We start from the raw sequence: 14,064 nt of genomic DNA, 5'->3' as shown, positions 1-14,064 counted from the left end.
GCAATCATGAGGAAAACCATACCACTGTACATACAGCACGTACGTTCCTGCCTAACTTGGTGTGTTAACACAAATAGTTGACCCTTGCTTGCACAAAAGCCAGCAGACTCCATGAAGCAATCAGCAGGGTCCCACAATTTGTGCTGTGTGTTTGTGGAGCCCATGGGCTGCACAGTCACCGAGCATGGCTGACCATCAACCTGAGACCTTCTTCCTCTCTGCTGGCTGGGAAGAAGTCTCTAACAGGACCTGGAGCTCAGGTGCCAAGACACTAAGCTACTCGTGCAATGTTCACCACTGCTCAGGTGGTGCAAGAGGGGCAAGGTCCTCCAAAGCAAGTCAGCCTTGCGCTGTCTCACACTCTTCCTCTACACCATTAGGTCAAGTGCTCAGGCACAAGTTGGCACACAACGAGATCTACTCCTCGCCTCCTCTGAAGCAAAAATCTCTCTTCTTCAGGCCAGCTCCAGCTTTGGATGTGTCCCTGGTGATGGTGGACACATCCAGAGCAGCTTCCATGCCTCTCTTAGGAGCCCTCTGTTCTCTGTCTTCTCACAGCCCTGACTCACCCCACAAGCATCAGGCTCCAGAGGTGCCCAAGAGCTACACGCCAGATGTCCAGCTTGGCCAGCTGAGGGGTAAGGAAGTCCCCACGGGGATGCAAAGGCTGGCAGATACTCTCCACCATGCCATTAAGTCACGCCAGGTGCTCCTGAAAAATCCCACCCAGCGCGTTTCTGAAAACATCTCCTGACACCGTGACTCGAACCCACCCCTTCAACCTGACAGTGCTTGGGTTTGTTCAACAAGCAGCTTTCGGTGAGGGGGAAAAAAAACAACAAATAAATCGCATTCACCATCAGCTTAGATTCAGGGGGGCCAAAGGAATCGCTCAGGGACAGCAGTGGGCTCTGAAGAAGCGGGGCCAGCTCGTCCCTTTTACCACCCACGGCCGAGGAACGTGCAAGCAAGCACCACCTTCCTGCCCCAGAGGGGACTGCCATCCAGCAGAGGGCTGGAGCCACGAGAAGGCTCCACGTCAGCTACAGCCCAGGGAGCAACTTGGGACAGAAGGCGCTAGATGAAGTAAATTATTATTCAGCATCCAGAACGCCATTGGCTTCCAAATAATTGTCTATTTGTGTGCGTGCATGCACAAGAATCCTCGCTCCGTGGTCTCTGCCAGCATATTCCCAGTACTGCCACTCTCCGGGGACAAGGCCCATACTTGTATTCAATCTTGGTGTTGGATCTCAAACACTAAACTTTCAGATTTTGTTTTAAAAAACATTTTCTCTGGCAACCGGGCTGTTAATGGATTTGATGTTTTTGCTCTTGCCTCCTACCTACCTTTAAAAGCTTGGCACCAGAGGGCTTCTTTGAAGATAAGGCCAAATTTGCAATTTAAGGGGTGGAACTTCATAAAGCTAGACACGGAGGGATGGAGAGGAGGAGGGAAAGAGAGGGAAAAAAAAAAAAACACAAAAAAAACAGGAGCCACTTTGCTTGTCGAGATACACACTGTACAGTAGTACATAAGACTACAATGGCCTCTCTGTACCACCGCTGGCTGCAGCCATAAATTTGCTGCAGCTGCAGGGCTGCTACCTACGCTAGGCTCCCCACGGGTCCTGCTCAGCGCGCGGCTCCTCTCCAGCAGGACAGCCAGCCTGCCCCCAGAGCAAAACCAGAGCCCACATCCACCCAGTACGCACGGGTGGACGTCCCCTGAGGCGACCGCAGCAGCCGAAACCCACAGCGGTCCTAATCCGAGAGGGTTTTTGTGGCAGCCAGCAAAGCCACGGCCTCTGCGGATCTCCAGCAGCCCTACCCTCGGCACCACAAGGAGGCAGGGAAGCGCCGCTCTCAGGTTGTGCAGGTGGAGAACTGAGGAAACTTGCCCTAAGCCAGGGGGGAATCGGGATGCAAAGAACCAAAGCCAGCTCTCCTGCCCTAAAAGGCTGGCATCACTGAGCCAGGTAGCTGCTCTTCCTCAAAGTACCACAATAAGTGAGAGTGACATTACCAGGGGAAGCTGCTTTTTGCATATAAATGGTATATTTCAGGCCAGTGCACCCACATTTGAGGTTTATTTCTCAAACACTACCTCAGTAGGTTTGCATCTGCACAAGCTTTCTTTACCACACCAAGCCCATCATTGAGCTCTGCCTCACCTGTCCTTTGTTAATTAGGCAATAAAACAAAAAGCAACCTCCCTGGGATACCTGAAAGCTGCCAACACAACTCTGACAGGGACCTTCACACCCTTTTTCTCTCCACTTGTAGGATTTAAGGAGCAGAAGAGCCCGATGCACAGCCTTTAGACACAGAAGCTTGTTCAGACTCGCTGGCATGGCAGGCAGCGAACCCATCCTTGCACTTGGCAGGGCTGTAGGGCCACAGCTCTGCACAAGTGCAGGACTTGCTGGCTAATCCCTTTTCCAGCGCAGACCTTGCAGAGCAAAAATGGCATCGCCATCGCAGGGCTTGGGGTGAAAGACTCGCTCCCTCTGCCAGGAGCAGGAGCTCACAGAAGGTGCCCGCTTTCCAAGCCACCATCTGGCTCTCACAGACACACACCACGGCCCCAAACCTCTTGTGATCCCCACGGCAGCAGGTTTTCATAGCAGCAACACGCTGCTGCGTGGTTTGGATGATGCCCAGCCAGCCTCCGACCCGCTGCACGGGCACAAGGTGCAGTCCCCAGCCCCACGTCCGAGGGGAGCTCGGGGAAGGTTTTGGCCACAGGGCTGCAGCATCCCCGGAGCAGCCGAGCTGAAAGGGAGGGTAAAATTTGGCTCTCACCTCTGCGCTGGCATGCTGCCCACAAAGAGGGCGAAGAAGCTCGAGCACGTCCCACACGCTCCCCGAAGCACATTTTCCTCCATCGGTCCCGGCAGAGCCAAAATAAATTGGCACTGGCTCCTGCTCGAGCCCTCCTGTAAGGCACAAGAGCAGCCCGAGAGCCCCTCTCAGCCACTGAGCCTCCTCTGCGCCAGGTGCTCTGCTAACAACTCCATCAGGCACAGCTGAGCCCCTCAGCCTGCTCGTCCTTTTGCAGGGAAGAAAAGGGGCCCTTTTAATAAAAGGAGCATGCAGGCTCCTCAGGGCAGGGATCTGTCGTTCCCTGTTTACGTACAAAACCCCGCACTGCCCGCGGCAGCTTCAGCACCGCAGGCTTTTCCCCTACAACAAACAACTCTCCGAGCTCCTCCGCTTCCACCGTGCTCCAGCCCCTTTTGTCTCTGCTGTGCTGCTGGAGCCCACGCTCCTGTGGAGAGCAGATTTGAAGGAGCCTTGCGCGCAAATGTGCGTGCAAAGCAAATTTTGGAGGCTTCCCATCCTGCGAGTGCTGCGCTCAGCCAAGGAAGCAGCGGGAACAATGCTGTGGGATTCAGGGCCAAGAAGGACTGAACCAGGCACCAGGAAATCAGGAACGATGTTTGCGATGCATTTGGTTGAACAGTTGTTCAAAAATACATTTAGGAGAAAAAAAAAAAAATGGAAGCCGGTCTTCACCGGGACCTGGAATCCCTTTATTCATTACCCTGCAAATTGTCCTTGTGGCCTAGGAGCTGGAATACTTAACAACCTTTTAAGCTGAGCCTTGACCACAGGAGCACCAAAGTACACAGCAGCAGGTTTTTCCCTCAGGATGTTTTCAGTCTAACCAGAAACAGGAAGTCTCCGAAGGTTTTGCAAGAGAGCTTCTGCGTTGTGGGATACCCCATCCCAGCAGCAGACTTTGCAGGGCAGAGCTCCTAGCCTGGGAGGCTATGGTTTAAACCAAGAGATTTGCAATCCCTGGTCCACAAGACGCAAGCAGTAACACATCAAAATACCCTTGCACGTCAAAGAAGTCCAAGGGAATTGCTCCTCACACATCTGAGGCACACAGTTTCAGGCACTAAAATGACCAGCTGACCATTATTTATTGCCCAAGAAACTCGTATTAACCCAGAGTTACTCTGGCCTACTGCTGCTGGGACTTTTTTAGGGCTGAGTGATTGAGACTTACCAACCTGGTAGGTAAGGGGCCCTTTGGGAGATGGCCTGTCTCCACCTGCACACAGGGAAAGATTTTGGAGGTGGAGAGGAGCATGGCCAAGCTCGTGTCGCCTGGTGTGTCTGAGCTCTGCCCTGAGACACGAAGGACACTGCTCTTGATGGCAGTTTGGGTGGCAACTCACCCCACCTGCACAGGGTTCAGCCCCGTTTCCTGCAGGGGGAAACTGAGGCACGGAGCTATGAAGGAAATTGTTTAAGCTCATGCAACGCATGTGCATTGGTCACAGTCCTGACAGCTCAACGTCCAAACCTCTGCGTCCACCTGAAGATTGTCTTTCCTCCCCTGTCGCTCATACCTTGCCTGGTATTTTAATCAAGCATGGTCATCCAGTAAGGAAGGAGAGAAACAATAAAATATCTGGTCTGCTCTAAACAGATTAGTTTTCTTAACTGAGGGAAGGAAGTGTCCCCTCAGCATCTCTGGAGAGAGTGGGGACAGAGCAGGCTGCTTGCTTCCCAGCCCCACCTGCACTGGGCAATAATTCCCCTGTACTCTAAAAGAGCAAAACTCCAAACTGAGAGTCTCACACCTGACTGGCTGGGAAGGCCTCTGCAAACACCAGGCACCCAGCTTCACTTTGCAGTGGTGAAGAGCCTCTCGTCCTTTACTTACTGGGGATATTGTAGCCCCTACAGGGCTACAGAGCATCCATAAGACTCACATGCCAGTTTGTAGCACATATATTCACCTGTAAAAGTTCTCCTTTGCACCACGCAGAGAAGAGATGTTTGTGGTGTCAGCTATTTGTGCTGGGATATCTCTCAAAGAAAGGTGTCATGGGTGTGCATGTATGTATGAGAGAGAGGAGAAATTGAACTTACTTTCCAAATCTGCACAGGACCCTTGCGCACTCTTCAGATGAACCTGCCCCATTTTCCCCAGCGGGGAGGACTGCTCTCTACCTGACTCCAACCCTCACAGCAAACACCTCTTGTCTGTGTTGTAGTGTGGGATGAGTCTCTGTAATTGTAGCTGGGAGGGGGTGGGAGGGTTTAAAAAAGTACATAGAACAAAACTCCATTTATTTCTTGTCAGAGAATATCACTCACTCAGCAGGGAGCTCACAGCTCTCCCTAATTGTCCTATTTACTTTAGAAGGTCCCAAGATGACTCCCATTAGCGAGGGAAGTTATTTCACCTTCATTTCTTTAGGTCACTTAAATAAACAGAACAAATCTTCACTGCAAACCCGTGAAATGTTTCTGCTGAAGTCCTTGCCAGAGCCATAAACCTCAATATCCAACCCACTGAAAAAACCACGTGCATGTATGTATTTATGCATATATATGTAGGAGCCCTCCTTCAAACGTAGGCACACTGAGGCAGTTCAAAACAAGAAAACAAAGTTAAAGCCCTACTCGCAAAAGCACCCACATTCTTCTAATATTTTCCACGATAGTTTTTTAGCCCATGGGAAAATAAACTTTAATGGCAGATTGCGAATTAACGTACCAAAAAGATACCGTGGTAGGGATATAGAAATTAGAACTGGACACCAAGGAAATCAAACAATTTAAGACATGCCTGGAATTACGGGCGGGCACACAGTGTGTGTGGAAGCCTGTTATCCCACTTGCATAATGCTGCAGAGAGGTCAAGAGAGTTTCTTTAAAACAAACAAGGACAAAAAAAACCTTTAATGGACCTGAACTGCCTTTCCCACAATGCCAGTGAAATCACACTCGGGGTGCCAGAATTAGCCGAGGAAGCGCTCAAAGACACCAGATTTCTACTAAATACCTTTTGCCAGCTGGAGGTATTGGGAAAAGTCCCTTGTTACTTTTCAAAGTAATTATTAGCATATGCAGAGCACTGGGAAAAGTCTCATTTGGACACGGCTACAAATGCTGCATCCCGCTTTGTCCCCAGCACATTTGCTAGTTGCAGCCACCACCGAGACCTGCCAAAGCTCCAGCACCAGCAGCAAGGCACACACGCACGACTCCTCCAGCATCCCGCCGCAGAGCAGAAAGTCACTTCCCCCAACCCAAATCGCTCCTCGTCCTTGCACCAGCGATAAAAATCTACCGTTGCACAAGAGAAGAACTGAAATTTTGCTCACGGATTACCCACCCACGCTCATCTTTGCAGGAGCAGCCCCTTCAACACAGCACAAACCAAAGTGTATTTGGTTGTGTTTGCAGGGGCTGCGACTTGCCTGCAAACTCCCATCTGCTTTTGACAAGAGCTGGAGCAACAGGAGACGAAAACATTTTTTTTTTTGCACAGCTCTTCCCTCTCCCTCTCTCCACCGCACTCCTCGGCCAGCCGGTGGCGGGGACAGGGAGATGTCGTGGACCAAGCTTTAGGGGAAGTTTTAAGCAAAGCGCTGGAGCACTGCAGCATGGATGTGCTCCAGGCCCTCCATTAACACTGCCTGGCCGAGGAGGAAGGGCTGGGGGAGGCTGAGCCGCTCCCCAAATCCCACCTGCCCCAGCACAAACCCAAACCCCGCGCAGGCTGGGGTCAGCGGGACATCGCTCTTCTCTTGTCACCTCCTTGGCGCGTCCGCTGACCCCTTCCCAGCATCCCGACGGCAACTTCCCCAACTCCAGCACAAAGCCGGGGGGCTGAGGAGGGGGAAAGCCCCTCGCCCCTTTGGCTGGACGCCCCCCTGGCCCGCTCCCCTCCGCTTCACTCACCGGGGGCTCCGGCCCAGCAGGCGGGGGGAACGCGACCGTGCCCGAAATTGAGCGAAGCAACAAAGAGGCTTAACTCCAGGAGCTGGCAACTTCCAGGCCGGATCTGCGGGGAATTCAGCACACACACACACAGAAAAGAAAAATAGTAATAATAAAAAGAGGAAAAAAAAAAAAGAGAGAGAGAGAGAGAAAGGAAAAAAAGCCTGTTTTGGGGGGAAAAAGGGAGGGGAAGGTGGGGGCCCTTGACTTGGGGGTTGCCGGCGGTGTTTTGCAGCTGGTTATATGCGGAGCTGAGGCACGGCGGGGAGAGCAGCGCGGGTGGAGGAGGAGGAGGAGGAGGAGAAGGAGGAGGAGGAGGAGGAGGAGGGTAGGGGAGCGAGGACGCGGGGAGCCAGACCCTCCATACGGGAGACGGCTTTTGGATGACTGAACTCCCAAACAATTCCCTGCTCCGGCTACTCCTGCCCCAGCGCCTCTCCCTCCTCCCCTCCCCCTGAGGAGGAGGAGGGATGAAGAGGAGGAGCCAGAGGAGGGAGAAAACACAAAATTCAACTCCCTTCCCCAAAAAGCAAGGCAGCGGCCGCCTGTTCACCCTCACACACACACACACCCCCAGCAATAACAATAACCAGCATCATCTGGCCACTGCCTACCCCGAAGGGAGGCCGCCGGCACCCACGGGGCTGCTGCCCGCCCGGCCGCCGCGCTCCCCCCGGCAGGCGGAAGCAGGAAAGTTGGGCCGAAAAGTTTGGCCTGACAAGGAGGGAGGCCGCCGTGGCGGCTGGGGCAACAACGGGGTGGCCAGTGGGATGGTGGCGGCAGGGCCATGGCTCCTCCGGGCCCGGAGGGGAGATGGCCGCCAGAGCTCACCACACGGAGCGGCTGCCTCAGCATGGGGTCGGGAGGGACGGGCAGTGCCACCGTGGGCATCACGCTGGGAAAGTTGTGTGGAAGTTTCGCCAAGCACCTGTTGAAATTCAAGGGGTCGGACAACTTTCCTACGGGTCTGCCAGCTCAGCAGCAGGCACCCACCGGAGGTACCTACGAGCATCCATGCCCCAGCATGCCCTGACCTGCAGCCTCACAAGCCGGGCAGCTTCTTCAGCCATCCCTGCTCTTTCAGGCAAACCTGCCAACACCGAGCCATGCCAGGTTTCTGTGTTATGCTCAGCTCTGCATGCTGCATGTCTGCAGGAGAGTTAGATCCTTCCTCCAGGCTCTGGTGATGGCTTGCAGGGTGTGACTGGGCAAGTCCCTGTCGACACTGCGTGCCTCAGTTTCCCCAGTTGTGTGAATGGAGTTCAAACATCTCCATTGCTGCCTCACAGACCAGTTTCCTCCACAAATTAACCCTCAAATACAGCTTCTCTGAAGGGGATGTGGAGAAAAGTGAGACAAGAAGAAGACTTTTTCTTCCAACCATCCCCCCTGGCAGGTGCTAACCCTTGGGGAAATCATTTCAGGCACAAATCTTCAAAAAAGGCAAAGACACCAGTCCCTGGGATTAAACCAAACCAGCTCCTGCTCACTGCCTCCCTCCACTCCAAAGGATGTATATGTGCCCAACAACACACAAGCTAGTAAAATTACCCCAGAGGTGCTGGGAAATCCTTTAAAAGTCCTGCAATAAAGACAAGTTTGAAACAAATGTGCTGCCACTGCAAGGTCAGACTAGGACTGTTTACGAACTATGAACAGGTTTCTCACACCTTTGCCATGCACAGGGCATAGATGATACACGTGATACAGTTTTTAAATCTGATTTTTCTTGTTGATGTTGTTTCTGCTTGGTTTTGAGTTTTGAGTTTCCTTGTTTTATGATGGGGTACTGAAAATTTCAAAACTCATTCGTCTGCGGGGTTTCTGGATTTCCAAGGAAATATGTGCTGATGGCTCCTCGACTTGCACATGAATGGGCAGGCTTACCAAGTTGAACACAAACTTCCTTCCTCCCCAGCATTAACTTTGCTGTCCAATTATCTTTTAAAGATCTGTTTCCCAGAGTCCAAGCTTTTTCTTTTCATTGCCCAGCAACACAGCCCTTAGGTGCTAAATCCATATGTAGACACCTCACTAAGTGGGCTAATTTTTACAAGTGCTGAGACCTCTAGCACCTGCCTTATCTGAAAAGCAGCGGTTTCCTAATTTAGAGCAGTCGTAAACTGTCCTAAATTAAAACAGGAATTGAATTAGCCCTGACGAGTTTTAGGCTTACAGAGGTGGGAAGAAAGAGGTGAGGGAGAAGAATTAAAGCTACCCTGTGCAAAGAAGTGCCCTGGGGCTTGTTTCGTGCTAGGAAAAAAAAAAAAAAAAAAAGGCCAGGATTGTGGCCCCACAGGATTGCATTCCCTGTTTATCCACAGGGAGGAGGAAACGTGGGGTGCAGCAGCACCCTTCATTTACTATTCTTCCCACATCACTCTAAGAAATGCCTTGGGGATGAAGTAGGAAGCTGGTTCATGCAGCCATGCCCCCTGTGCACCCACAGACAAGCTCACCGGCTCTAGGCTGGCACCCCTTTACTAAAAAACCACCCACCAGAACTGCCCTCAGGTTGTCATTGACCTGGCTGAAGTTCAAAGCAGCGAGAAAGCCAAAAACCCCTCCTTTAGCCCCATTCTGTAGGGTTTAAGGAAGCTTTTACCATGGGCAAGCTGCGGCTGGGGGGGACCCGTCCCCTTCGGGAGGTGCCGGAGCCCCAGCCCTCTGCGATCCCAGGCAAAATTCCCACTGCTGCTGCTGTCGGATGCAAAGGCTCCTCCTCGGGGCCGCAGGAGCTCCAGCTGTTTGACATTGTGCGGAGCAAGGCGGGGGGCACCGAGGGACTCCGCATGAAAGGGCGAGCTCAAAGGAAACCGGACCCTGGCATGTCGGCACGATACGCAGTGGGTAACAGGCTCAGTTAAATTTGCTCATTCAGCCAGCTAAGAGGGAGAGTTTTCTCATCCGCCCTGCTATGTTTAATTCATCCACACATGCCTCCCAATTATGGACGGAGCAATAAACAGACGGGGATGCTGGGGGTGGGGGAGAGACGGGCAGCCCCCAGCCCCCAAACCTGGGCTCCCCGAAAAACGGTGACCTGCACACTGCTGTCCTGGCTGTTTTCCTGGGGGGTCCATCAGCACTACTAACTCTGACTCTCTGTAAATTTTAGCCCAGATTTGTGCCTCTCTCTTTTCAGAAATACAAATTGCAGGAGGTGTTGCACAGAGTGATGCTTCCAGGTGTCCGTGCCCAGCCTTTGAGTCAAGTGAAACTCCCAGCAAAAATCCGTGCAGCATTTCTGCCTCCATCGAGGCTCCTGGACTTGCCCCCAGGTTTTTCTGTTCCCACAGGAGGCATTGGGCCATGGAGCCAAAGGCAAGGTGCAGAAAGCCCTCCTCAAAGCCATGTGGCTGCCTTGTAGGGTGAGTCTGATGAGAGAGGAGAAGAAAGTGGCAAGGATGCATCTCCAGGAGCTGATCAGTCTGAGGGCAGCAGCCTCCAACCCAAGTGGGGAAGCGAATGGGAAGCCCCTGGTTCAAAGGGGTTTCGGCATGAGTTTTGCTTTGTTTACCCTCTTGTAAAGCTATTTGTTACTTCGATAATCCATAGGAAATGGGATCATTTCTCTCCCGGCTTGTCAAATTAAATAAACAAATAAAACCTTGTTTGGCTGGTGAACAGCTTAGAAAGGAAAGTGTATTTGTACAGGGATTCAGGATCTAAGCATCTTGCAGGGGCAGAAGATTAAGAAAGTAATCAGAGAAAGAAAGAAGGAAGCGATTCAGTCATCAAAACTCAAGAGAGCCAAATTAAAGAGGGGGGGTGGGACGGGATGACAAGAGATAGGGCCTGGCTATATTAGGAAATCTGTGCTGGAGTAAACTCAACCAGCCTGAGGTCAGTTTAGTTTCACCACTAGGGCCTGGAGTCAGGGACTTAGACTTGCTTGTGAGAAGCTCTCCCTGAAGTCGGACAGAGATGTCCCACTTTGGCTGAGATGTTATTTCAGAATACGTGCGTGGTGTAATTCTTGTAATGTGAGGGGTAAACTGGTGGTAGATCTGCCTGGTTTCAGGTAGGGGCTGGCAACAGGGTGTTTTTATCGGTACAGTCCCTATTTCAGACACAGTAAAATCAGCATATAAGAAAGATTCCCCCAGAAACGTGTCATTCTCCTTTTGCACAGTGAAAATTATATTGGTATAAAATGTGTTACATGTAGGTATAGCTGTGCCTACACTCCGGGTGTCGCATTATATGCATAAGGGGGACTTTCTAAAGAAGTATTGTTCTGTTAGTGGCAGGCTTATTGATACAAAATATTTGGACTCCAGGGCTTCCAGGTCTATGAGATGGTGAAGTTCATGTTCATTTGTCTCCTTGTCTTAAAAAGTTCAGGAATCTACAGTTGGAGAGATTGTCTGGTGTTTGGGGAGTGCTTTACAATGCCACTAAGCATTTTAGGTGGGGGACAGGGTCTTTAAGCAAAGCCTTTGTTAATTGGAAATAATCCAATGTAAAAGGCAAAACCTTTCGGTTGAGTAAGGAGCTCAAACACCCGAAGTAAACAGCCTTTTTTCCCAATGCAGGATCGTGCCAATACAGCCACGTTTATGATCATGACCACAGAGCAGTGTGGGAAGTCCTGAGCATGGACACAGGAGCAACACGAACCTGGCATGTGCAGAAAGAGCTTGTGCTGATTCTTCAACACCTGCCCTCCTGCCTGTGGCTTCATCGCCAAAATCCACCTCAGAGTTATAAGCCTGATGGGACAGAACATAAAATCAAGACTGTGCATTTCCTCTTTTGCTGGGACAGTGATGCAAAAAAGCATTTTCTTCTCATGCTAGATGAACCACTTTTTTTTTCTCTGTGGAGATGCTGCGTGGAAATCTGGTGCTACCATATAGTCAATAGGAGTCTTATTCCCATCACTACAGGGTTTAGGATTTCACACTTTTTACTGATTCCCTTAATCTGAAGTAAGTCTTTTGGGGTTTACAGACATCAACAGCCAAGATAGGGAGGCATCCTAAAGGTGTTCTGGGTTAATGCTGAAGGCTGAAAAGACCCCTTTAGCTGGGGTGCAGTCCCCGAGTAATTACACTGATGATAAATAGCAACCTGTCATGTCTATCAGCAAGGGAGCTTACATTTTAAGGCATGCAGATCTCCTTTACATCACATTCTCTCTTTGTGGCAGTCGGTCTATTCACCTATTATTTACCCGTAATCTCTCCTCCTCCACCGCTTCCCCACACACCTGTTGCCTTGCCTTCCTTCTTTTTCATCACCTGTGCCTTGTTCTGCCCCTTGGAAGAGCCCTCCAAAAAGTCCTCATCCCCGCCAGCCCCCCGTCTGTCCCTGTGCCCCCACCCTGCCATCACCTGCATCCCCAGCGTGAAATCCGTCCGGATTGACCCTGCACGGAGTACTTTTGAGCTGGGTCAGGCTCGCTAGGGCGTGCAGTGCTGATAAAAGGCAGCTCTGATGGGCTCTGTCAGGGATCCCGGAGAAACAGCCTGGAAAAAAATCTGTGAGCCCACGGCCCAGCCTGGAGACGACAAGGCATGTGGGGAAACACCCATGGTGCAGGTGGGTCCTACTCAGCCAGCCCCTAGTCCTTCCTGAGGACAACTCCCCTCTCCTGGAGGTCCCCCTGGCCAGGGGAGGTTCCTCACCTCTCAAGGAACATCAGAGGTGCCACCCTTCATAAGCCAACCCTGTGCAGCCGTGTCCCTGCAGCTAGCCAAACCTGGGGAGCCCGCATGAGACTGCCCTAGGAGAGGGGTGCTCCCTGGTGTGCTCTTGTCCAGCTCAGACAGAGGCATCTCCTAAAATATCATCGTGGTACTGACCTGCCTTTCTATCTTTGTTCATTATTCCTGGAGCGACCCTTTCATATCACCCTCAGCAATATCCCAGCCCTCTGGTGTTTAGACTTGCAGCCCCTGACTTCTGAACTGCTTTAAGTGCCTCTCCTTTGGGTTAGGCTGGCTATGCATTGCCTGCCTACATTACTCCTTTAACGCTCTCCCTTCCAAAATGCTACTTTTGTCTCAGAAACCGAAGGCTGACACCCCACTGCAATCTGCGGACCGCGTAAAAGAAAGCTGCTCTTACAGCTCCGTGCCTCTCTGCGCGTCTGCCCGGTTTTGTCCTCTCATTAGGCTGTGCACACACACACTCCCGTTGCATGTTAAAGAGCAGGATAGCAAAGCACCTCCCAGGCATTTCTTTGTAACTTTAGAAACCAGGTCCCCCTTTAGAAAAGAGAAGCACGGCTGATAGCAAGGCCGCGGTGCTCAGGGGTATACAGTTTCTGAGGACAAGGGTTAGATGGACTTTAAAAGGTTATACAGCTTAGTGTTTCTGAGCCTTTTTTAATCCAGAGAACAAACTAACCTTTGGGGGAAGAAAAAAAAATAATAAAAAATCCACAGATTCTTTCACAGAGTGATACCACACAGCAGCCAGTGTGCGCTGCCAAAGAAAGATCAGCCAAAGCTTTGAAATTCTGCTTTTTTTTTTTTTTTTCATTTCTCCCAGCTGCTTTTATTTGCCGCTGTTTCATTTGGCTGCATGTGTTAGATGTTGCACGAGGCGTGAGGGTACGGGGGGAGGACTCGGAGGAGGATGCTGTGACCCAGTTGTGGACCACCTCCTGAAGCCCTGTGAGCCATCAGTGCTCCCAACACCTTTGTGTAGCCTACCAGGTGGCACCAAGGCCAAGATTCATGCAATCCCCTCCTGCCTGGCACAGGCCATGCCCGCAGGCTCCTTGTGGAAGGCAAAAAAGGGGTGCAATCCTTCCGTACAACTCGGGTTTTTGGTGGTACAGGAACAGCTCGCCTCGTTACTTCTGGGCCTACTTGGGCCTGCTGTTTTGGACCACCCCAGCTTAGTGCTCACAGCCCTTTGGTCCTGTTTGTTGGTCAGGCAGATAGTCTGAGTTTGGGCCCAGTTCTCCCTCAGCTACCTGGGTGTAGGAGCCCCCAAATTCCCAGTGGTGTGGAGGCAATGTAACACGAGAAGCGTGTGAGGCCCTTTCTTCTGGCCTCCTCTCGTAAATCACCTCCTGCAGCAGCACCTGAAGTCGTTTTGGCGAGACCAAAGCATGCATCAAGAAGCTTTTGTAGGGAGCCTGGGCAGATCAAATGCTCTCCGAGGGTTTGCTGTACCATGCAGGCCTGCAGACCATGTGGCTGGGGTCGCTGAGCACTCGTGGAGTGAGGGCATAAAGCCACCAGGGAAATCCACATTTCTTCTGCTCATTGCGCTGACCAAGCAGAGTGACCCCAGCTGAGCGATCAAGCATAATCTCCTTCCCCTTTCCTCTCATCAGAATATAGGGTCAGTTTG

At 51.6% G+C, this 14,064-nt stretch overlaps 1 protein-coding gene across 5 annotated transcripts in view; it reads right to left on the bottom strand.

The window, feature by feature from the left end:
- BOC (BOC cell adhesion associated, oncogene regulated) overlaps nucleotides 1–3,337 on the bottom strand; it is a 36,658-nt gene extending 33,321 nt beyond the window's left edge. For 4 of the 5 annotated variants that reach the window (XM_068696819.1, XM_068696838.1, XM_068696829.1 and 1 more), the window contains exon 1: nucleotides 1,351–1,438. In XM_068696819.1, the coding sequence (XP_068552920.1) occupies nucleotides 1,351–1,423 (73 nt within the window). In that variant the 5' untranslated portion in view covers nucleotides 1,424–1,438. Of the gene's footprint in view, nucleotides 1–1,350; nucleotides 1,439–2,805 lie in introns of those variants that run through there. The other variant, XM_068696858.1, reaches the window with a different exon arrangement.
- Nucleotides 3,338–14,064: the final 10,727 nt, after the last annotated feature.

This window comes from Anas acuta, chromosome 1 (genome assembly GCF_963932015.1).
Source record: "Anas acuta chromosome 1, bAnaAcu1.1, whole genome shotgun sequence".
NCBI classification, from domain to species: domain Eukaryota; kingdom Metazoa; phylum Chordata; class Aves; order Anseriformes; family Anatidae; genus Anas; species Anas acuta.
The sequence above is the reverse complement of the archived record's forward strand: the minus strand, read 5'-3'. Positions and strand labels throughout refer to the sequence as shown.